We start from the raw sequence: 26,345 nt of genomic DNA, 5'->3' as shown, positions 1-26,345 counted from the left end.
AGAGAGAGAGAGAGAGAGAGAGAGAGAGAGAGAGAGAGATGGATTAAATGTGTGAATTAACATAGTACTGCATGTTCGGCTCTCAACATAATTCAGCAGCATCATCTACCAATACCAATACCAATAGCGAATCTGTAAATGTAACTGCTTCAAAAACAGCAGCATTATTGAGAAATGTCATGTAGCTTTTCAGTTACAATACTATTTTACTTATAAAGTCGTGGGTCAGCAGCACTGACAAGTTTGTGTGAGTTTGTTCCATAGTGCTCTGTAATGTATGTGTGTGCGTTTTTTAGGGGAGAACGGGAGAAAGAAAGATGCTGTGAAAGAGAGTGGGAGAAAGAAAGTGTGCTTTTAAATGAAAAGACAGATCCTGGTAATAAAAAGTAATTTTGTGGGGAAAACATGGAAATAGTTTGACATTTTTGTCATATTATTTATTAGCTGTTTTTATTTGCTTAGTCAGTGTGTATTTGGGTTTTGGATTTGTTGTGGAGTGAGAAGAACAAAAATAAGTTTATAATGTTTGTAAATGTTTAGTTTATTTTACATTATTTCTGAATGAAATGATAAAATGTGACTTATACATCAATCAACTTATATATGCTTATTTTATGCTCATAAAAAAAAACAAAGTAGAGAAAGTACAAGAATAGAACTAGGGAGAAGGTCAATGCTTTTAGTGAATAATGAGTAAAATTCTAGTCTGTTTATATGGTCATATGGCTTCAGAAGACTTGGAATATACTGCTTGAGTGGTATGGCCCACTTTTATAGTGCTTTTGTGTCCATTTTGAAGCTTGAAAGTTTACATTCTGTGTTCTGCAAAAGAATGTCATGCAGGTTTAGAATGTTAAATTATGTCAATTTCCATTTTTGAATGAAATGTCTAAAACCAGATCTTCCTAACAGAGTGCTTGTGTTGAGACAAGTAACAAAAAAAGGAAGCAAAATAATAAAAGAAAGCAATGATAATAATGATGTACGTCTCTTCAGACAGGAGTTCTAAAGGTCATGAACGCTACTTTGTATGAGCTTTTTTACAAGGATCTTTTGTTCCATCCTCATATGTCTGTGGTGTTCTAGAACTCTGTACTTGTCATATGATTGTGGCTTTCTAAAATTGATTCTTATGTCTGTGTCTCTTTGCAGGTTGCAGAGGAAAGCTGTGTGGATTTGGAGCGGTGTGTGAGAGAGACACCACTGACCCCTCTAAAGGAGAGTGTGTTTGTAAGAAAATTGTATGTACGTCTGTAGTGGCGCCGGTGTGTGGTTCTGACTCCTCTACTTACTCCAATGAGTGTGAGCTGGAGAAGGCCCAGTGCAATACACAGAGACGCATCAAGGTGATGCGCAGAGGTCCCTGTGGTAAGTCTAGTCACATGCAAAAATCAGTACATCTATACTTGTGAGGACCTCCTGACTGTTGTTCTTAAATTAAAGGGAAAATTCACTAAAAATCATCCTTATGTCTTTCCAAACTCTCTTTTTTCACTGTGGCACACAAAAGAAGTCTTCTAGAATAATGTTTGGTTGCTCTTACAATGAATTTAACACTAGAACTGCCAAAGGTCGCTGTATACCTAAAAGCGCCAGCGGGTAAATTTTACCCACTCACATGACAGCTGTATTTATATGGCTACAGAACATATTATTTCATTGTATTATGCCACTGTCTTCACAAAGAAGTGTCCAGAGTCATGCAATGATTATGTCTAGTCATCAACTATATTTTTATCCTGTTGTTTTATGTTCAAGACTTTTTAATGCAAGCTACACTAATCCATAATGGTCAGTAGCCTAAGCTTAAAAAAAACGAAAGAAAAAAAAACCCTGAACTGACAACGGCAATTAGAAGGTAGTAGCCTAAATATTTGGGTGATGTAATATTATAATACAATGTAACTAATCAATACATTAAGATAACCCATGCTATTTAAATAACTAAAACAGCCTATAGACAATAATGAGCAATAATAATTCACCACACTGCATAGGATGATGCGATGACAAATTCAAGCGCACAGCTTCACCTAAATATTTATTAATTTGTTTAGTTATATCATTTATAATTTGAATAAGAGAACAACACCATTAAACTTTGGGTAATCAAAAAAATGGTTTTATTCATTACATCATATAGATCAGATTTTTTTTTTCTTCAGGAAGCGGCCAGACTAGAATGGCAACATAGTAGCGAATAATAAACGATGTGGCAAGACAAAAATTAAAAAATCAAACCAAAGTTTGACCAATTAGAGTAACGTTAGGCTAAAACATGCAAATATGATATCTGGATCACTGTCAGATGAGCCGTCAGATGCTGAGCCGACCCAGGACACATAACTTACCATCAAACTCTCCATCACTCATGGCATTTAGTGTTTCTAATACCTACCTTCCATAAATCACCTTTTTTAGTCATTTTGACTTTATTTATGAAACTGATAACCGCTAAATCAGTGAGTGAAAGGCGTTGCCTAGAAATGTAAAATATAAAAACATAAGCGGCAAGAAAATGACAGCGCGAAAATGCATGCATTATATAGCGGGTAAATTTGACCCGCTGGCGCTTATAAGTATAAATGCCCCATTTTTTGATCTGGTTTTATCTAAATAATTTAAAATCAAATATATTTGTTTTAATAAAAGTGCTTATTGTCATTGTGCTAAAGCAAAAATTCAAATATTAATCTGTAAAAAAAAGTTACATTAGTCTGTTTCTAGATGAAAAAATAAATAAAAAACTATTTAATATATAAATATTCAACCTAAAAAAAAAAATTAAATACTGCACATTGCAAGAAGTTTTGTTTATTTGTTTACTTATTTATTGAAAACTTATCTTTACAAAACTTTTGGTTAGTTATTATTTGGCTCTTTTATAAGTTTTTACTCTTTAACTTAGTCTAATTTGGACCATCCTCACAAGTTGGATTTACTACACAGAAGTGTTTACTATACTTATACTTAGTGATTTAAGATACTATATTAACACCCTTCCACTTGCTCACACATTTTATTTTTTAAATTCAAGCATTTTTGATGCATGCCAAAAACAATAATTATCCCCATATTATCCCAATGTTTCCATATTCATGAACCCCCGCATGGATAGATCTTCTATGGTGTGGAGAATTTGAGTTTTGTGTTTTCTGTTCATCATATACGTATATTCCAATCAGTTTATTTCCATGAATGATAACTAATATGTGAAATGTGGCCCATCATTAAACGGGCTCTGTGGCAGTTGGCCTGGCCAGCGTGAGCCATGATTATGTGATTCGGTGGAACATGCTGTACAAAGCCTTCAAAGAGCTCTAATTAGCCACCTCGCATGCTGTCTAGCAGGAAATGATCAGTCCTGAGGAATGAGAGCTCCAGCCTACCAGTGAACTCCAGCCTCCATTGAGAAACGCACTAAAGATCACACTGTCCCGGTGTGTTAATGCAGTTGAAGTTTGGCTCCATGCTAATCTCCATGCTAGGCTCCACGGCAGGGCTTTAATGGGCACTAGCCTCCCTGCTATTGTGCTAATGAAATTGACAGTGTGGCTATCAGGGTTCATATTGCTCTCGCTCAAATGGGATCAGCGGCCATAGATAATGGCTGTTTCAGTGTTTCTCCTGGGTAGAGAGGTTGAGGTGAGAGATGGAAGTTAGGTTAGCTACCGTCTTTTGCCAACATCTAATCCGGTGGTGCAGCATCCAAAATTAACCCTTGGCCTTTGGGGTCGTAAGATTGTTTTAATTTTTAACCAAAGCATTTATTTAATCAAAAATAGAGTAAAAACATGAAAAAAACTGTAAAACTCTACTGCCATTTTAAATACCTGTTTTCTATTATAATACATTTTAAAATTTAATTTATTCCTGTAATGTCAAAACTGTATTTTCAGCAGCCATTACTCCAGTCTTCAGTGTCACATGATCCTTCAGAAACCATTCTAATATAATGATTTTCTGCTCAAGAAACATATATTATGTTCATTATCGATGTTGAAATTACTGTACTGATTAGTAATTTTTTTCGGAAACTGAATCAAAATCAAAATGCAGCTGAGTGGACAAAAGAAACATTTATAGCTGGTAGGGGTTTTCAATTCACACTGCATTGGCAGGAGTGGCAAAGGGTTAATTTGCACCACGTGCATGGGATAAAAGGTGATACAGAAAAAGAAATACAGAGAGGTGCCCTGTTTTTAAAGATGAGCAGGGGAACATGGGTGCTTCGATAATATTGAACTCTGGTGGGTAAACAGAGTCTCCAGCTGTTTGTGTGAGTGAGCGAGTCAGTCAGCAAGTGGAGGAAAGAAGTGGAGTGTGTGTGGAGCTCATTTTAGGCGGGCCGTATGCTGGAACTCATCTGGATTGGCAGCAGTTCAGCGGAGCATTGGGCCAGAGTGATTGATCAATGAAAGGATTGATAATATGTGTGCAGAGCACGTCTGGAATTACTGTGATTGCCAGGAGCACTCTCTTTTCTCACTCTGTCTTTTTTTATATATTAATGTCTCTTCACCTCCAGCCTGACTCGGTTGATGAAAACCACTTTTGAGTACCCGCAGCACGGAGGTGGTAAAATCTGTGCATCAAATATTCACTCCCTAAACCAGGCCTACAACTTAAACTAGCCGCAGAGGCTGAAACTGTCGGTTTCTGTTGTCTAAATGAGGTTATTCTGCTGTACAGAAGAGCAGGGGTGGAAAAGCCTTAACCTCAGGGTATCATGGGAAGCTGCTTAATGGAGGAATCAATATGTTTGTCCTGTTATTGACGGCTGAAACTGTGTTCCTTCACTTGGGAAGTATGGCTTATTTCTCTCAGATGCTTTACCTGCTATAACTCCAGGTGTTGATACTGTTGGACACATATGGGCCATTTTTCCCCTCGGTTGCTTCTCACACTCTCTGTCAACCGATTCTCACGTATATAGGGCGCTACATGCATATTTACGGTCCTTTAAAAATATCAAAACTGACGTTCATCCAAGCACATAATGGTTGCAGCAGCAGCCATGAGAGACTGTTGATTTATGATCTTTCTGCAAACACATCTTAGTCAATATTAAAGCAACTGTAACTAAAGCAACTAAGTAGCATAGGGATATACTGTTTGAAAGCATCATAACAGTGATTCATATCAGAAGAAAAGGATAGAATGTGTTCAAATAAATAGTTGATTAATAATGCTTGGATGTAGATAAAGGTGAGCTTAAATATAAGCTTTGCTGAAAGGTGAAGGGCGTATATATATTTATATGTGTATATCTGTATATCTATGAGTGTGTGTGTGTGTGTGTGTGCGTGCGTGTGCGTATGTGCACGCGCGTGTGTCTGTGTGTGAGTGTGTGTACGTGTGTGTAAATATGTATATAGCATATTTACTTATAGATATATCGCACTAGTGTCACAGAAAATGTCATCTTAGTGTCACCTTTCAGCAAAGCTTTCATGTCTATTTCATATATATTTAATTATTTATTTATTCTGAAATTATTATTTATTACAGCTCGATACTAAAAGGAGTGGTGTGGTGTTGGAGTGTTGCTATGCAGTTTCTAGTTTTTTCTGGGTGGAGCTTGTACCACTACCATATTCAGGTATAAACCTTGGGCTTGTATATGGGAATTTTTCACATTTTGTTTTATTTGTTTTGTTTTTTCTTTGCTTTGGGGGGTTTTTTTTGGGGGGGGGGGGTGTTGTGTGTTTTTTATTGTTTTGTGGTGCTTGGTTTGTTTGTTTTTTATTTTTTTTTATTTTTTGCTTTGCTTTATGTTTTGCTTTAGTTTGTTTTCAGGGTAAAATTTCAAGTTAGATCACTTAATGTAACTGTACACCTCTCTTCAACACGTTATTTTATTTAAAGGTGCACTAAGCGATTTTTGCTAAACTATGTTGACATTTAAAATCACCAAAACAAACACACCCATACCCCAACAAGACCTCCCCTATTTTGTTAACTCCGCCCCACACGTACGAACACAACCCTGGCAGCGACGATGGCGGAATCTGCTATGCCTGCCGGCCGAGGGTATGATGTCATCAATAAGTGAAAGCAATGTGTGTTACTATGGTAATTCAACGTAAAAATGAATGTAACTCACCTATCAAGAAGATGACGGAGGCATGATATCGTCCTCTTTTGAAAGGCCAAAAAAGGTACTTTCGCTTTCACAACGAAACACACAGCACCTTCACGACATGGCGGCAGCAACAATACTACAGCGAGAATAAAAGTTACGCCTTCCTTCTTTGCGTGAACATTTGGGCGGCGTTATGCAAATCTTCCCACATCGTGACGTAGACATGGTGGCGTGTTAGAAAGAGCCGTTTTAGGTAGGCGTGGTTGACTCTTAACTTTTATAAATATCTCTTTGGATTTGAGACTTTAGTCTTTACAGATCTTCTTTATGCACCAAGAGCTTGTAACACTCCAAAGAGAAAGGAAAAATTTAAATCGCATCATATGACCCCTTTAAGGATTTGTTAATGGTTTAGGTGTGCGTGATTGCACTTTTGTTTCCCTTATTAGAGACATGATTTGAAACTAATGTCCAGTTTGGTTGATTGTTCCCTGTGATGGCTCGTTATTCAGGCAGTGGTGACACCTCCACGGCCACTGAGCACGGCAGCCGCCAATGATGGCATGTAGCCAGCCCTGCCTCGTGCAAATGAGTTTTTCACTCACCCTGTCCGACCCCTAGATCGGCTCCCGTGCTCGTGCGTGTAGATGCTCGCCACAACACATTCACCTGTCTCCGTGACAGGAGACTCAATTCACACTCATCAGTGGCTTCTTGGCTTCCTTGCTTCATATGAGAAAAACCCCTGCAGTTCCTCGCTCTCAGACTAAATTTAGCTTGGGTTACGTCTGCTACACAGTCTGGGCCTGTCCACCGGCACACAATTATAGCAAGATCGACACTCTCCTTCAATAATGGAGTTCCCTAAATTAATTCTGGCAGCAGATACTCTGTGATCTAGCAACATCCATCATAGAGATGTTTTTTTTTCTCTCTGAAAAACTAATTCAGCCAAAAACCAGTGTGATCTTCTCATCTGAAAAATTTTGCTAAAATTATCCTGCATGGTTCTGGTAAATAGTATTGGGGTCTATGGGGGTCTGCACAGGGCAATAAAGCCTAAGCCCGCTCTGTAAATGTGATGCTTTGACCCAAACAAGTAGTCATTTCAAATTTAAAACCATTTGATTTTAAATCCGAAGCTATTAATGTGGTTTCAAACTTTTGGACCCCCATGTTGGATTCCATCAGGCTCAAATCTGGTATATCACATGTAGCTTGTCTTATACCAACACTACCACACAGCTACTCTATGTAGGCTCACAAAAAAACACCCAGATGTTGGCGAGAATATGATCAATGCCATCACCAGAGCTTCATTCTGCTGCTTAGCCCCTGGAGAATGAGTATACTTCTTATACAAATCTGTTTCCCTTGCTCTCCTCCTCAGTCTCTCTCTCTCTCCCTGCCATCCTGCACACTTCCGAAGGGGGAGGATGTAGCGTTGAAGTGAGATAAGGTAGATTACAGCAGGACGAGCACATTAAAAGGCACATTTTCCACGCTCTCGCTTCTAATACCAGATGGGAGAGCTTTTTACAACTTATTCATGTATTCATGCATTTGACTGGTCTAAATAATGCATTGTTATTTTTAACCCCTAACACACTTGAGTGGAATATTGAGTGCAACAATCAGGGACTTACCAACCGTTAGAACATTTCTGGCACTTTTAGAAATTTCTGAGGGTCCCCTGCCCAATTTTTGGACAGTAATAATTGTATTTTAAGAGCTTCATTTGCTTGACCAGAGTGCACTGAATAAAAATGTAGGTGGTTGCATAAAAATGTAAATTTTTAGACCCAACATTTTCATCATCAATTGATGTTGTTTCATCATCATAATCTTTGTGTGCTCCTAATATGGCTACATTCCTGATGTAATCTAATTAATATTCACAAGCCAGGCTGCTCATTGGAGCACAGCATTAAAAATCCTATTAACTTTCTTTATAGAAATACTTATTCTAATAACATAAAATCTGAATCCCTCCAGTATCTTAAATAAATTATGGTTGTGTATATATTTGACTATTTAGTAATAAATTTTCATTTTGTACTTTGTATATCTATGAATAATTTTAAATTCAACAAATTCAATTACGTCATCTACAGTGCTTCATGGGCTGCGTAGTTCATTGCCTCATAAAAGACGTTCACAGCCTTTGGCGTTTTCTCAGATTTTCAAATGTTGTTTTGCTTCAAAAAGTTTGTAATGTTGTGTTTCATCTCAGCTGGTTGATTTGTTTCATGGCTCTTTATTGAAAGTTTTTTTGAAACTTTCAATAAATCCCTATGGAGAAAATTCTGGAATCAAATGCACTGACGAAGTGAGTGATCGTTATTACACTAATTTTAACTAAATAGAGTATGTAATACCCTGTATTTACTACGGCTGTATGTCTACCATGCGCCTTGATATTTGATGGCCGCAGTATGCTTCAGGACACCTTCTGTGCTTTTGAAAGTACATTTTAAAGACATCTTAAAGAAACAAATCGTAGTTGATTGGGTATGATTATATTTTACCTTTGAAAACAGCGTTTGAATGCAGTCCCGTACTTAAATACATGCACTCGCTGTGCCAGATAATGATTATTGACTGTTCCATTCAGCTTCCTGTTTGTGTAGCACACTGTCAGACACGTCGCCACACACCAGCAGCACAACCACTACCTTTCCTGTCGTCTTCATGAGAATAAGCTGCTATTTGTCCTCTTTCTTACCCTTTTCTTTTTCTATTTTCCTCAAAAGACATCCTCTTCCAAATGACTAGTACCTCTAAACAAGACGAGTTCATTTCGTCCCATAATTACATTTCCCTCCAACGATGTCCTTCCCTTCCGACCTTTCCTGAATCACGTACACAGACCCATGCCACTTTATACGCTTGCACATTCAAGCGTGCATGAGTACAAAGCCATTCATGAATACCTGCCTGTGTCCACTCAAGGCCCTTTGCGGTAATCACAGAGGTGTCTGCCCGACCTCTCTCAGGTCAATGCAGGAGAGAGCAGCTCTTCCCATCAGCCAGCGGGGTTCTGGTGACAAAGAGATTCTTCATATGACCCTCTATAGAGCTCTTTATGTCTCTTACAGTCTCCATGGAGCACACAGGTACAGGAGAGGCCAGCCACTTTGATAGAGATTTCTTTAAACTGCTGTTCTCATTTCTTCTAGCTGTTGTAGTGATCAAATAAATTTATATGTATTAGAGAGAGAGAGAGAGAGAGAGAGTTTATAGCTTTTATTTATTTCTGTCATTATTATTACATAAATTAATATAATATCTATCCATCTGTCTGTCTGTCATGTGTACCTACTCAAGTAAAAGTATGTATCATACATTCATAGATACATACAATCAATAACTGTCTGGTTCAGCTCAGCTACCAAATCTGACCTCAGAAGACTTCAGAGGGTAGTCCGGACTGCTGAGCGACCCTGAGCAACCCTCCCTTCTTTCCAAGAACTGTACTCGTCCAGAGTGAGCAAAAGGGCTGGTGTTAGAACGAGCCATTTTAGGGGGGCATGGCAGAGTCTTAACTTTGATAAAGAATATCTCTTTGGGTTTGTGACTTTAGTCTTTGCAACTTCAGGGATCTTATCTATGCACAATCAGCTTGTAACACTCCAAAGAGAAAGGAAAACTTGAAATTGCATCATATGACCCCTTTAAGAAACCTACCTGCAAAGTTACAGTACTGTGAAAAGTTTTAGGCACTTGTTTAAAAATACTATAATATAGATTTTATTTATCAATTAACTTCTATTAAATACAAAGTTCTGTCATGAAACTCTAGATGGCGCAGGCTGATATATTCTAACTCAATCTGACATGATAACATCATTATTAACATGGCGCAGCTGATTGGTTGTTTTTGTATCAGCAGCCAATGAGCTTGCTGTGCAATCATTCAAATACTTGGCTAGTGCTTGCTGGAGCAGTTGGAGCACACTTCAGAAAGCGTCTGAAATCAACATTTAAGATTAGTGAATACTCTTTTATGCTTATCATAAACAAGTTTAAACTAAGTGTCATGTTAAACAGTTTTGCATTCGTATGCAGGAGAGAAATACTAAGTATAAGCTGTAGCATTTACGCAGCTGCAGCAGGAAGCAGTCTGTAATTGTTCTGAGGACATGCCGACAAGTTAAGGACATGAGAACAGGCTTAAATGAAATAAGCATTCCCGTTTGTATGCATTTAAACCGGGGTTTGCCATATTTAGCTTCTTAAAATCAGTGTTCACATTTGCTTATTTTTTAAGTCTGAGTCACGCTTTTTTAATCATCCTAATGGCGTTAATACACAATAAGAGCAAATTACTTAATATATTTTGCTCAGGTGGATGCTGGGGTCTTCTGTCATCAGCTTGCAAAGTGCATTAAAGTGCATTAAACATTACATTACACCAAGGTTTTCCAAACTGGGGTTTGTGAGGTGATGAAAAGATAATTAAATCACAAAAATGTCTAATTTAACTAATTGTGTGGCCTTTCCATTTTCTGTGTGATTATAGTGACCTGACTAGTGGCTGGTGTGTGCAGTTCCATAAAACTAGAAGACTTTCCAAATGTATATAAGTGGTAGGATCTTTTAGAAAGGAAAATAACTAATCTGATCTTGAGCACTTTAAAATGTATATTATCTAATTACAAGTACTTCATTTTGGAATCTGATTACATAATTCAGATTACATGTAATCGGTTACTACCCAGCACTATATACAGTATATAGCTATAGATAAGGATGTATGTATATTTGCTCTTAATGCTCTCTGGGTATCCACATTTTGCTGTATGGAGCTGCTAAACCACTTGAAAATCAAATTCCGGTCTCTCCCAACAGACTGTATATTATCAACTTGCAGAAAGCATGAATACCAACTGATGTGTGTGTGTGTGTGTGTGTGTGTTTGAAAGGGCTTGCTTGAAGGAAAATAAAATGATTAGTGTCGAATGTGCCTGCTGATTGTACTCAAAATTAGTTTGAAAGGGGAAAAAAAAAACTTTTTTTTTTTTTAGGATATTGCTTTTAGCCAAAACAAACAATTCCATCTTTGTCATTATTTTTGAGCACTGCAGTAACAGAAAGCAATGTGGGGAAAGATCGTTATGTAAGCTGCATGTAGCCTACAAAATAAAGTTTCTTACCCTTTTCTTTGCCCACTATCATTAAACCTTGACCTCTTGAAAATCCCAAAGCAGTTGCTTTGAATATGGTGACCTGTTTCTGTTGGAGTGCATTGTCTGCTTGAGCCTTGCTGTTGTTAATTAGTTTTGCTTGCTGAAATAGGCATGACAATTAGACTACTATTGCCCCTACTTGGGGATTTTAACAAATTGAGTTATTGGAGGAGCCATAGATGTTTTGAAAGACCAGAATATCATAGAGACTGGGAGTGGGCTCTTTTTACCAACTATCTACAACATCCAATCAATACTTAACCAGTGCTGGATCGTAACTGATTACATGTAATCTGGATTACGTAATCAGATTCTAAAAATGAAGTACTTGTAAATAGATTATATTGCATTTTCAGACTCATAATCAGATTACAGTTTCTTTTTTATAGATTACATATTATTTACACAACGGCAGTCAATTATTCATGATCTATTGCACACACCAGCCACTAGTCAGGTGACTATAAATTACACAGAAAATGGAAAGGCCACACAGTTAGTTTAATTTGACATTTTCTGATTTAATTATTAACTTGATCACCTCACAAACCCCAGTTTGGGTAACCTTGATGTAATGTAATGTTTGATTAACTTCTTGATGTTAATAAAGAACAAAGTATTTTCTTACGAGTTAGGTCAAAAGTAGTCAGAAAGTACTCAGAATACATTACCTAATATGTGTAATCCAACTGATTGTTACTACTTTTTTTTCTAAAATAGGTTAAAATGTGAAAATGCAAGCGAAAGACATCAATCTTTAAACATTAAAATTAGGGCTGTCAATAGATTTAAATTTATTAATCACGATTAATCACACCCTTTTTGTTGGGATTAATCATACATATTTATCTGGTTTAAAATGTTCATTTGTCATCATTTGCCATAGTAAACCAAAACACAAAACTATTTTCTACAAGCTTATTTCAAGATAAATTTAGATGCCTTTCCAAAAAAGGATACTTGGAGACTCCAACAGGACACCAAACAACATAAGTCCATATAATTTATAAATTTTTGCACACCAAAGAACACATAAAACTAAACAAATACATAGTGTATAGCAAGTGTACAGTAGACAAGTTCAAAACATTGTGGCAGTGAGTTTTGCACCATTCATATTTTCGTAAGAAATTATACTGTATACCACATGCCTCCAGTTTTCAGTTCCAGAATGATTGTGTTTTCGGAATTAATTTTTTACTGCCAGGATTTTATGAAACCTTTTGAACATACATTGTATATCACACTTTTTAGCCGGCTATAGAAGCAGGGATTATGTTTTAATTCATCTTGCTAGTGATCGCTTTTCCAGTCGTGGGGACTCATAGATTTTGCATCCTAAGCACACACGTGCTGAATTAAATCCAGTCTTAGGCTGCGATCTGAAGCTTATGGTAGTGTTTGTAGTGCACTGCATTGGGTTAGCACTCACTAAAGCTCACAGGGGATAAACCTTACCTCTGATAGACATGTTTGGTATTGTATTAAACTGGTGAGCTAACGTGGTCCTGCTCGTGATGTCTTCACAGGCCCGAGGGTCAGACTCGACTCACCTCGGGAATACTACACAAGAATGCGCACTGACAGCTATCACAGGAAAGCAGAAGTGCCTGGCCTTTGAGTCCAACCACAAAAAGATGGGAATTATCTATTTTTGTGCCTAATTTTCTTTATCCAAGGGCAACACTAAGGCATGCAAAGGAGGAAGACAGCTGCAGTCAAATAAGCCCTTTGAAGAAATACATCAAAAGAACAAATCATCTCACCATGTGAGGGATGACATCAGTAGAGGGTGGGACACTGGGTTTGGAGGTCATCTGTAGAGGCTCAGCTTCATTTTTTGGTAGTCCTCCAGTTTTTGCTATTGATGCATTGCAGCAAAAATGGTAAAAAACACAAATGCTTGGGATATTAATAAATAGTTTTCTCTAGGCTTAGTAGATCTAGTTATTTTGGGTTCAGTGCAAGCATTTGTAGTATAATATTTATGAATACTTTTTTTTCTAAAATAGGTTAAAATGTGAAAATGCAAGCGAAAGACATCAATCTTTAAACATTAAAATTAGGGCTGTCAATAGATTTAAATTTATTAATCACGATTAATCACACCCTTTTTGTTGGGATTAATCATACATATTTATCTGGTTTAAAATGTTCATTTGTCATCATTTGCCATAGTAAACCAAAACACAAAACTATTTTCTACAAGCTTATTTCAAGATAAATTTAGATGCCTTTCCAAAAAAGGATACTTGGAGACTCCAACAGGACACCAAACAACATAGGTCCATATAATTTATAAATTTTTGCACACCAAAGAACACATAAAACTAAACAAATACATAGTGTATAGCAAGTGTACAGTAGACAAGTCAAGTTGCCATACCGAACAGGACCACATGGCGATGCCAAAAAAAAAAAAAACCCTAAGCCAAGCACCTTGAGCTGACTGCATATTTCTAATACAGTACACAGATCCATTCAAAATTGCTAAACACAGTAACATTGTCACGGTTGCCTTCTGGGACAAGAAGAAAGAACGAGGATAAACACAAAACTACGGTCTTTACTAAACAAGGCAGGGTGAGACTCACATGAAGCACAACTTCGATGTACAATTCCGGACAAGGCAAACTTAGAAACACAGGGCTTATAAACACATGAAACACAATCAGGGAGAACAGAAACAGGTGAGGAGTAATCAAGGATAATTAATAGAACACAGCAGAGACAAATAAACATAATCAGGACAGGAACTGGGAGGAAACCAAATAAGGGCATACAGAAACAGGAGGCAGGAACAGAGTGAAAACAAAAACAGACCATAAACGTGACAAACATACATACATATATGTATATTGCATGTATATATATAAATATATATATATATATATATATAGTGTATATATATATATTAGTGGTTGACCAATATTGTTTGCCGATGCCGATATCTTGGAAAGCAGGGTGGCCGATGGCCGATATCAAGCCGACATTCGAAAAATACGAAGTCAAGAAAATCACAGCTGGATAATTGCAGAAAATAGTTGAGTCTAGGGGTCAGAAAGCCTAAAATAATAATAATATATTAATAAAAAAAACAGCACCTACGTCACCACAAGTTGTATAGGATTGTTTAAAAAAATTCCACTGCTCTCATCCAAAAACAAACCCCAACATATTCAGCTGTCAGACACTACTGAACCTTCAATGAGGACTGGATTCTATGGTCAGATAAAATGGAGAGAAAAAAAGAAGGAAACACTCAAGGAGGAAATCAGCCTATTAATTTCTAGACTAGACTAAGTCTAGGACTACTTAAAACCATGACATAGAAAGCAGATTTCTGTTAATCTGGTTTAGAGGGCCATTTGAATCTAGGACTAGGCTTAATCTCTGTCTGGGAAACGGCCCCTATGCCACCAAATACTGTTGATTGTGGTTAACTTGTGTTGAATTCATAATATTCCTACAGTATAATAACAGAAGAGATGAGAGCGACACCACCCACAGCTCCTCTCAAGCCTCTTTAACACATACACACGCTCATACGTAAGCATTCATCTTCTGTCAGGCTGGAGAGGGCGCCCGGGGCTCGCAGTGCAGGGCGGGTTGTGCCGAGCCCATCCCGTCAGGATTGTGTAGCGGCCGTTGACAGCTCCCTGCATGCATTACGCATTAATACATCCAGCACTAACACATTATCACAGCACTGTCGGAGAGGCGGATCAGTGGAAGCTTCTCTAGCTGTCTCTACTTCCTCTCACTCTGTTTATGCCTTTTCCCCGGCTTATTAGTTAGTTGTACAGGTCCTATTATTTCTTACTGTCTTCCTGTCCTAACCTCTTCAGAGCTTGAGGAGAGCAGTTAATTGGCTGCAAGAGACATTTCCAGTTCATCAATAGGTAACTATAGACTCCCACTCTTTCCTCTGGATACTGTATTTCTATCCTTGAAAAAGAGCCCTAAAGCATAGGAGTAAACGGCTCATCTCCCTGGCGACCCCAGCGGTCCGTAGCCTCTCAGCTTGCGACGCCGGTCACATTCTAACACGCAATTTGCCTAATTGTCTGAGAGGGCAGCTTATCTGTGCTAACACAGCAGAGTCGCGTACACACCTTATACCTTTTGCATTTTAATCAGCTCATTCTTTTCCTCAACACTCATCAACTCTCGGCGACAATAGGTGGAAAAGCGCCGACTGTTATTTAATGGGTTTGCAGAGGCAATTCTGTGTACTGTTACAAAACAAACAGAGCGCCACTGAGAAGGAAGCGGTTTATGTGGAATGTCGGACTCTTCTCAATGTGTACTTCATGACAAACACATCAGAACTGATTTAAAGAACCGCTTTACATCAGACTGATGAAATCAGATGTCTTAGAGGCAGGCTTTTGGAGATGAGGCCAATCTGTTGAAGCAGAAGTAATGATTCAGAGCTTAGCTGCCATCAGTTATGACCGTAAGGATGAGGAAAGTACCGGAATGCGTCAGTCCGTCTCGAAGGCTGTCATAGACTGAACAGACTTGTTTATCATTTTAGGGAAAAAATACTCTGCATAGGCGAGAGAGGGGTCGCAATTTGCAACATGTTAGGGATGAATCATGTGGCAATAAATAAATTATTTTCTCATTTAAAATATTTTTTATTTTATTTTAAATAAAATATAACAAATAAAATGAATATTATTACATATTATTATTTAAACATTATAAAAAATTTTTGAACATTTATATTTATAATAGTATTTTTTTTGCATTAAAAAGCGTGTTAAATTTTTTCATGTACATCTCTCAATCGCTGTCAGCTGTATATGATTTCCTTTTTCTACACATATGGTCACATGACAAAAGTTGTGCACAGTTTGTTTTAGTTTTTTTTAGTAAGGGGGTGTCACTTCTTACCCACTGACCCATTTTACCCCATTCCCCCTTATTGGGTTCCATTAGTCCAGAGGTTCTCAACCAGGGCTGTAGCTATAGGGAATTCTGGGCCCCCTGAAAAAAATATTGATGTGGGCCCCCGCTGCCCTCTACTCAAAGTAGTATAAGATATGGGGATGGAGGCCCACATCTGGTGCCATGTTTTGTTTTGTTTTTTGTTTTCAAAAAATAACAAAACCGAAAATACACACATACATACAATGGTTCCCTGATAGCACACATACATCACAGAGACGTCAATTTGATGTCTTGGGCAGCGAAATGATCAAGTGAACGGCATCCCATCACAATGACATCCCTACCTCCCTTGTCTTGCAAAATAACGTTTTGATTGACTGATTAAGCAGTTCTTCTGGCCTCCCTCTCCTTTTCATGACTTTACTGGTACTCAGATATTTCCCCCCCAGCATTTTCAGTCAGTCTCACTTCCACTGTCGCTTTACTTCTAACTTCAGCTGTTCTCGGAGCAGCCTCAACTCTGATTGGTTCTGTTCACTAGCTGGGGTGGGACCTGTGATTTTATTGGGTCCCTCTCCTTTTTGCAGCTGACTGAGCTGAAATAATCAATAACCATCAGAATAAACCATTTTTATTGAGAGGAGAGAGGAGATATTTGGAACACATTTTTTACTAAATTGCATGTTTTTGAGGTTTTCATTAAACTCTCAGGCATACAAGCTGACTTTGTAATATATATACTAAAATGATTCATATAAGAGTATGGGAATGTATAGCATTACTACTGGATTTAGTGGGCCCCTTGGGCAGTGGGGGCCCCTATAATTGTCACCACCTTTCACCCCACTAGCGAACACCCTGTTCTCAACTATTAAGGCCCTGGGCCCACTAGGGGCCCTAATAAGTCTTAAATTTAACTTGCAACTTTCCTTCAGCATCGTTACAAAGTGTAAAAACACGGCCTGTATGTGGTTGTTGTCTGCAGTATCAGGGTGTGTATTAGCACTTCCTCCACACAAACATTTGCAATGAGTTTTTTGGAAGTGCGAGTGGTTGGTTAGTTAGAGAGCCCAGGCCGATTAAGTGCAAGGTTCAGTCATGCAAAGATGAGGGAGGCACAGTCATCTTTTTTTTTAAAGAGAGAGAGAGGAGGAAAAAAGAATGAACACTTTGATCACTCAACACACGAAAGCGCCACTGATCTCATCCTTACGATGCCTCTTGCCAGGTTTATCACATGCGTGTGAGTGTGTTTGTGGAGTGTGGTCTTTAGAGACAGACACAAACCTTTAATTAAACAAATGGGTTCTCTTAACAGATTTACACAAAGTAAAACCCACAAATGATTGAGGAGACTGTAGGCTGATATGACGCACGGTAGAGGTGAAAACAGGGATGGAGATAGTGAGAATGAATTAGAGCCGATGGCGTGTCTAAGGACAGTAGGAAATTAAACTAGCCCTCTCTGAAGTGACACGGTCCATTCCCTTTTCAGCATCTCTGTGTTTGTCAATGCCTCATGAATATGTATCATCTAAATAATAATGATAATAACCAGATGGTTCCTCTGAGTATCAAAAATAGATATGTATTCATTCCAGTTAAATTAAGAAATAAAGAGTATGTGAGGAGTATACTGGTCATGGTTTTATATACATTTACAATTAGTGGTAACTGAAGTTTAAAGCTTCAAAAAGGATACAAAAGAACCATAAAAAAATTGCAAAAATTGTCCATGTTTTGTGTGCTATATTCCAAATTTTATGATAGCTTTCTGATGAGCAGACTGAAATTTAAGTTCTTGTTAACTGTATTTCTCATCTAGTGAGGTGTTAACTGCTGTCCCTAAACTGGATTTGAGATCCAAACCAGTCCACTTTGTGAACAAATCATCCATTGGGTTTGTCAGTTGCATCAACTGAATTGTTGCGGTGTTATTATAAACTGAAACTAATGAAATCGTTTTTTGTTCATTTAAATTAAGCTGAAATAATACAATAAATATTATTATAATTTAAAAATTATATTAGATAAAACAATTTAATTACAAATGCCAAATAACTAAAATAAAATAAGTTTACGTAGAAGTTTAAATGACTAAAACAAAAATTAATAAATATGACAAGCACATAAGATTACTAAAATTAACATGACAAATAAAAATATAAAAATAAATTAAGCTGAAATAATACAATAAATATTATTATAATTTAAAAATTACATTTTTCACACATACTTATCATATGGCTTCAATAGATTTGGACTTGGAATATATATATATAATGCATGAGTCATATGGACCACTTATGATGCTTTTAAGACACTTTTTTTGTCATTTTTTTGTCAGTTGCATCAACTGAATTGTTGCGGTGTTATTATAAACTGAAACTAATGAAATCGTTTTTTGTTCATTTAAATTAAGCTGAAATAATACAATAAATATTATTATAATTTAAAAATTATATTAGATAAAACAATTTAATTACAAATGCCAAATAACTAAAATAAAATAAGTTTACGTAGAAGTTTAAATGACTAAAACAAAAATTAATAAATATGACAAGCACATAAGATTACTAAAATTAACATGACAAATAAAAATATAAAAATAAAACATAATTTAAAATATCATTAATTAAAATATATAAGTTTATAAAGTATATAAATAATCCTAAAATAACACTGATTCACTGGCAAAATCTGATTCACATGTGTGATTTGTTCATGAATCAGACTTGCTTATTACATTTTTCACACATACTTATCATATGGCTTCAATAGATTTGGACTTGGAATATATATATATAATGCATGAGTCATATGGACCACTTATGATGCTTTTAAGACACTTTTTTTTGTCATTTTGAAACTTGACAGCTCCAATTCACTTTCACTATATCAAAGAGCGGCATCTGTTTGTGTTGGGCTTGGCACGAAAAAAGTAAATGATGACAGAAATTTCATTTTTGTGTAAATCATTTCTTCAACTTCATTCCTGAGTGGTGGATTGTTTAAAAAGAAATAGACAAAGTCTTTTGCAGAAAAAACAGGGCTTTCTTATTTTCAGAGTGAAGAAAGCTGATTAGGTCCCTCCAGCATTAGTACGGGTACGCTGAAGCATAGCAATTGAGAATGTTTTGTGAATGCAAAGCTCGCTTGAAATGGTCCGTGGTGAATTAGAGTGACTTGTTTGTACACCCACCCAGCTGTGACCGTATATTCAAGTCTGGGACACTGAGCTGTTCTTCAACCCGGGTTAAGCCACTTCACTCTGCCATCTGTATCGACACGGGGCACGTCTGAGCCGTGTGGAGGTGCTGGGAGACCATGCCTCATTTTAACCCAATCTTATCTCAGTAATAGGGTTCGTGTTTGGAGTTCACCCATGGAGTTCACCTTCAACAGACTTTATAGTGTGAACATGACAAGCAGCCAGCCAATTATCCAAACACGACCAAGAGTACATCATGTAATAAGTGCTAACATTAATATTAATAAAACGTATTAATATTACTAAAACTTTGGCACGTAACTCACCTTGTACCGTGTGTGCTAGATGCATGAATAGGTACAAGCATACTGTATAAAACTTAAAACCAAGTCCAGCGAGCAACTACATAGCAACACTCTAAGAGCCACTTACAACATCTCAGATGGCGTCAAATGTTATTCAGGCATTTTCGACACTCACTTTCTCTTTTCCTTGATTTTCAGCCCTGAAGGACCCATGCAGCGAGGTGTCCTGTAGCTTTGGCAGCACCTGCATCCAGTCATCCGATGGTCTGTCCTCCAAGTGCATGTGTCCTCTGAGTTGTGAGAACGTCCCCAAGCACGTGGTGTGCGGTAGTGACGGCCTGGACTACCAAAGTGAATGTGAGCTCAACATGAAAGCCTGCGCCACTCAGAAGAACATCCGTGTGCATCACCAAGGCCGCTGCGGTGAGTCTGTGGAGCCTTTAAATAGTCATTAGCATTCCATTTACTGTGTTTATCACATGTAGTTCTGTTACCATCTTCCCATTCATGCATTGCAGCTTCCTTCAAAGTGATCGCAGGTCGTTTTGACTGCTTTTAGAATGCAATTGTGGTCAGTGTTGGGGAGTGTTACTTTTAAAATACAAGGGACCCCCTTCCTAAAACATATTGGCAACTATACTGTATATATACATACCAATTGTACATTGAGAAAATAAACTTGTTGCAAAGAAAAGCATGTTGAATTCGGTAAATATTTATTTATTTATTTGTATGTTGAAAATAATGATTCCATTATTACTATGGAATATTATATATTAATTATTATTTATTATTTAAATAATAATGATAATAACAATATTATTATTATTTTACATTTTACATTGCAGAAAAGTAACATAAGTAACTTTGGTGTAATGTATTTGTAAAAAAGTAACACAGTTCAATAAGAACATAAAAAAAAATTTAATACAGTTCTCTGCTTATGTAACAGCAATTGTATTGCATTATCCCCAATGGGATTTTGGATTCTGAAAGCTTGTTGAAGAGTATTGTGGCTGAATTTTGAGTAAAAAATTCAACAGATCAGTTATTCTGCTGAAAGCTCCTGTCACATCACACTTCGCCATGCTAACTGTCTGGGTTTTTGAGCTCTTCTTCTTTGATTAAATCCTGGCTGTTTCATGTTAGTGGGGAGTTGGAGTCATGAGGACAGAGTGTCGTTCATGAAAAGCCCCCTTCCCACCCTGGACTGCCTAATGACATTTCCCTTCCACGCTGCCTGACGAGCTGTCAGATTCTTTTTTTCGGCTTATTCTGCCCCTCTCTGACATTTCAGAGTTTTATTTTGATCTCTTTTATTTGTCTGTACTCCATGATGAAGTCTGGACGTATTCACATTTTTAAGAGAAGTCAATAAAGACTGGCATGTTAGGAAAGTTCCCCATAGGTTTGCTCCAGCATACCCTGCACTCTCAGAGGCTGATCATTAGATCATTTTCAGTTGCTTCGTTATTCCTTATTGGTTAACGAAGATCAAACTCTCCTTATTTAACCTTGCAGTTTTTTTACTGGACATTATTGGACTCTTGTTAAAAATGTAGGACGGTTAGATGATCCACAGCCGAGTCTGCAGTGCAAAAAATCATTTTCTTAATCTGTATTTTTGTCTTGTTTGTCAGTTAAAAAAGATAAATTTACTTGGGGCAAAAATGCATAAGATAGTGAGACTTGTTTTAAGAGCGTTTTCTTTAAAGTAAGTATATTGTTCTTACTTCATTGGCATTGGAATTGTTTCAGTGCACAAATCTAACAGAAGTTACAAAGGTTTTTGCCCATGGGGCTAGAAACATAAAAGTAATTGAAAATATTTTCTCTGAAAACAAGTTTCATTATCCTGTGTAGTTTTGCTTCTCAAGTGTTTTATGAATGCTGAGAATTTTTTTTTTTACTAAGAAACAAGATAAAAATACCAGTTCAGAAGATGATTTTTGCTGTATTTTTTTTATAAACTTTCTGAAAGCAAGTCTTGTGTCTTGTCTGGGGTGTGACATTGTGGTGTTTCCTGCGGCAGAGCAAGGCAGACCGACTCGGAGGGAAGTCACCTCTTGTAAATGATGGCTCTCTGGGCGGCATGGCTGGATGAATGTCTCGGGTCCCAGAGGACGTGTGGAGTATGTTTCTCTGCGGCTCTTGGGAGAGTGTCTTTCATTTTAACCCCCTCGAGAGTACAAAGCACCAAGGAGGACAGACAACAACTCTAAATCTAACTTAGAGACACCATCCTTGCGGTTGCTGACTCTGATGCAATCAACACATACAAATGGGATTTTTATCACTGAAGGACACTACATTGACTTGATTGTTTTAAAATAAGAATGAAATTAAATAAGACAGAATAAGAAATCTGACCTCTAAACTGTCAATACAACAAAAGTCAAGTCATGGTTTAGTACTGTCTTTCACTGCATATAATCATTTTCTTAATCTGTAATTTTGCTTTGTTTTCAAGGAAAAAATATTTAAACATCCTTAACATACGATAACAGAAGTATTCATTACTTTTGTTTTGTTTTGTTTTGCAAGAAAACATCTAAACATCCTTAAAAGAGGATAAATTTACTTGTGAAGCAAAAGCAGTAATTATTATTTAAATAATTATTATTTTGTCTTGTTTTCAGGAAAACATATTTAAACATCTTTAAAAAAATATGTTTACTTGAGTAACAAAAGTTATCTTTTTTCTTGTTTTTCAAAGAAAATGTTGAAACATGTTTAAAAAGAAGAAGAAATTACAAAAGTCATCGCTTTTTCAGGAAAACATGTAAACATAAAATTACAGGCCTCTCTCATCTTTTTAAGTGGGAGAACTTGCACAATTGGTGGCTGACTAAATACTTTTTTCCCCCACTGTATAAATTCATAAAGATACATTTACTTGAGAAACAAAAATAATAACTATTTTTGTTTTGTCATGTTTTCCAAGAAAACATCTCAACAACCTTAAAAGACAATACATTTGCTAAAAAAAGTAAAAATAATCGTTTTTTGTCTTGTGTTTCAGGAAAGCACATCTAAACATTTTAACAACTATATCATTTTGGCATCTCAAGTAAATTTATCTTGTTTTAAGGATGTGTACATATTTTTTCTATAAAAAAACAAGACAAATACAGAATTGAGGAACAAAACAAAAAAAAAACACAAACAATCGTACAGCAGGACATGGGCCACTGTTATTTCAAAGCACACTTAGACACATTTTTGGCCAGCTCTGTATACACATTCATTCCCGTAAACCGTGGCAACAGCTACTGTTCCTCCAACACATGCATTAAGGTCTTGGCCAGCAACTGTCAGCCACACGGATACAGGGTCTGGACTAATGGAGCGGCCTCATACACACTCCCTGCTGGAACGGGGCTCAGTGTGTCTGGCTAATTACAGCCAACCCTGCATGGCACTGTTAGGCAGCGATACACTGAATGCTGGCTCCAGCCGGCCTCTCTTAATGGGAGCTAATGGTTTCTCCAGTGGTAATGGCTGGCTTGCATGGCGAGATGTTGTTGGAGGTGCTGCCCGCATTGTGCTGGACCCTTTTGGTCGAGCTCCATCCTCCCCTGCTTTGAGAGCCGTCCTATTATTGTGTTAGTATACACCAGTCCCTGACCTGGCAGCAACACTCTCTCTCCCTGGGCTTTTATGCTTAATGCTTGTATATTTGTTTTTAATTCAGAGGTTTAGATCTATTTTTGTTTGATTTGTGTGCGTTTAGGGTGTGTTGACTTAACTGACTGTAACTTTAAACTTTGGCATAATTACATTTGAAATAAGACAATAAGAAATATGACCTCTAAAATGTCTATAGGTCATGTTATACACTGCAAATATATATTATATATTATATTATTTATATATTAAATGTATTATTATTATTGTTGTTGTTGTTGTTGTCTGGTTTTCCAGTAAAACATCTCAGCAGCCTTAAAACAAGAAAATGCTAATCTAAGAGGCAAAAATAATCATTATTGTTGTCTTGCTTTTCAGAAAACAATATAAACATCTTCCAAAGAGGATAAATTTACTTGAGAAACAAAAATCTAATTTAGTTTTGTCTTGATTTAAAAGAAAACATCTAAACAACCTTTTCATTAATTTATGTATTATTTATTTATTTATTTATTTATTTATTTATTATTTTGTGCTAGAACTATTGAATTTGATTTGTGTGCATTTAGGGTGGGTTGGTAGCTGACTACTAAATTTCTAGCCTAATTAGTCAACTAGTCATTCAGAAAAAAACACTGGCTAGTTGATTCTGAAAATATGTCGTTTTATACATCCCTAGTGTGCATGTGTGCATCTGTGTGTTATTTGCTTTCATGATGTCTATCTATGATCTCTGTAGCTTTGTCTTCATTTCCCTCTCATTTTATTCCCATTTTCTTGTTCTTTTTATTCGCCTGTGTTCTTCCTCTCCTCTCATTCTGTGTTTTGTCTTTCTTGTCTAATTTCCTCTGTCTTTTCTGTCTCTGTCTCTCTTGCCTTTTTTCTCTCTGTCTCTGTGCTTCTTTCTCTCCTGCGATTGTGCGACTCGCTCGCGGCCCGGCATTGTCTTAGCACGACACTGGCTGATAAGTCCTTTGTGTTGTCTTGTTTCTGAAAAGTGTGGAGGCTGGCGAAACTGTCACACTTATTTCAATAACCATCATGGCATTTCTATTACAATTATGATCTTGCCATACAGGGCCAGAGCCCGGAGCCCCCTGCAGCCACAAAGACCCATCAGCTCCCACATACACATCACTCCCATCCTGTCAGCTGTCATGCTTATCTTTTCACATTTTAGTATTTCTTCTCAATAAATGACACACCACTGACAACAGCTCCATCAATAGCGCCTAGAAGATGCTTTGAAAAGGAGAACATTCTAGTCAAAAAATGGCATTGTTGCTGTAGAGAAGTGGTTTGGGCATGTGCTCAGATACCAAAAACTCTGGTCCTAGAGGTGCGCTGTCCTAAAGAGTTTAAATTAGTGTTTTTAAAATTAACGTATGCAATTATTTCTTTCAGTTTAACGCATTTAAAATATTCAATGCAATTAACGCTGGGGCAGAGCTAGGGTTGGCCACCCCACTCACAACTGCTGCTTCTGTCTAGTTTTTCTTGACAAGAATTGCGTTTATTTATATGCAGAATGTCTTTACGACCACATCAAACAGGAGACTTTTCAGATGCGCTCTCCAACTTCACCTCAGCACCAGGCTCTAGTCAAATGAGCACTGAAAAGGTATAGGTGACGAGGGAGCTTCAGTAGAACAACAGTGAACTGCGGTCAGATGAGATGTTGTCAGGCCATATGTCAATAAAACAAATTGTCCTGTCCTGTCAGCCATTATACTGTGCTCGTAGCATGTGCTCTTCAATTGCACGCACAAATGCAGTGGCAGTGCTGTATATAATTTCATATTAAAGTGCAAATGAAACTACGATCATGCAATGTTGTAGTTATACCATCAGTTAAGTCATGAAGTTACCAAAAAAGTGATTAAAGCTGTCTTAAAACTGTGCATGTAAGTATTTGTTATATATGAGTCAGATTTAAGAACATGTCTCTGAAATGCAGTGGTTTTCAAAACTGTCCTGAAACCTGATGCACATGACGCGGATCTGACACATATCTTCATCAAACTCTTTACGGTCATTTAAGACTTTATAACTAATTTAAAACTACGTTTGCGAGGTAACTCACCAAAACAGTAAAAGTTAATTAAAAGTTATTAAAACCGTGTCTAGGGACAAGCTAGCCATCACTGCTCTGTCCTTTTCAGCCCATTTGTATCCTATTATTTGATTCGCTCTTGTCGCTTATGACAGAACAGCTAACCAATCACGATGATCTTGTTTTCGGAAAAGATTATTTTATTCGCTTATGTCATAAACAGCGAATCTCTTTAAAAACTGGCTGTTGTTCTCACTACATTGCATTGTTATATTTCGTAAAAAGTTTTACCCGCCAACTGGCGACTGACACTGTTACATACAGTATACTTGGCGAGTGTTAATTTTAGGCCCTGCTTATACATATACATATATGGCTGAGCAATAACTGCCCCACCCCCAATGATTTTGGCCACTGCCCCTCAAAATTTCTGACCTGAAGTATGTCAGAAAAGGTAAAGAGTTGTGAGAAAATACGACGCGTGTCAGGTCCGCGTCATGTTCAACAGCAGCAGCTCTTAAAAGAGCACCCAAAATAACCTAATGACCCAGCTGCTGTGATGTCTGTTAATCAAAGAACAAAAGAAAAAAATATTTAATCAATAACTTTTGTAGCTCTAAGGATTCATCCATGTTTAATTTAGAATTTAGTGTGTGATAATTTTATTCAATTTCTGTGTATTTCTTACTTGCTGAAGGGCAAGTAAGTAAATTAATCATGATTAATTTCAGAAAAAAATGTGCGAATAATTAGTTAATTTTTTTAATCGATTGAAAGCACTAATTTAAATCCAACCTTTATCAAAAAAAAGCTCATTAAGATCTTCAGGAAAATGTATGTATACTACTGTTCAAAAGTTTGGGGTCTGTAAGATTTATGTATTTAATGTTTTTAAAAGAAGGTTGTATTTATATGATTGAAAATACAGTAGAACAGAACTCTTTTCTGTTTTTAATATATTTTAATATGTAATTTA

At 36.9% G+C, this 26,345-nt stretch overlaps 1 protein-coding gene across 1 annotated transcript in view; it reads left to right on the top strand.

The window, feature by feature from the left end:
* Nucleotides 1-26,345, top strand: part of LOC107593945 (agrin-like) — a 299,089-nt gene that overhangs the window by 185,415 nt on the left and 87,329 nt on the right. The window contains exons 5-6 of the mRNA XM_016283847.1: nt 1,153-1,368; nt 19,888-20,112. Of these exons, the coding sequence (XP_016139333.1) occupies nt 1,153-1,368; nt 19,888-20,112 (441 nt within the window). The remainder of the gene's footprint in view (nt 1-1,152; nt 1,369-19,887; nt 20,113-26,345) is intronic.

Source organism: Sinocyclocheilus grahami, unplaced genomic scaffold, assembly GCF_001515645.1.
Source record: "Sinocyclocheilus grahami isolate Dianchi unplaced genomic scaffold, SAMN03320097.WGS_v1.1 scaffold177.1, whole genome shotgun sequence".
Classification (NCBI taxonomy): Eukaryota; Metazoa; Chordata; class Actinopteri; order Cypriniformes; family Cyprinidae; genus Sinocyclocheilus; species Sinocyclocheilus grahami.
Note: the sequence above shows the minus strand (reverse complement) of the source record. Positions and strands in the feature narration are given on the sequence as shown.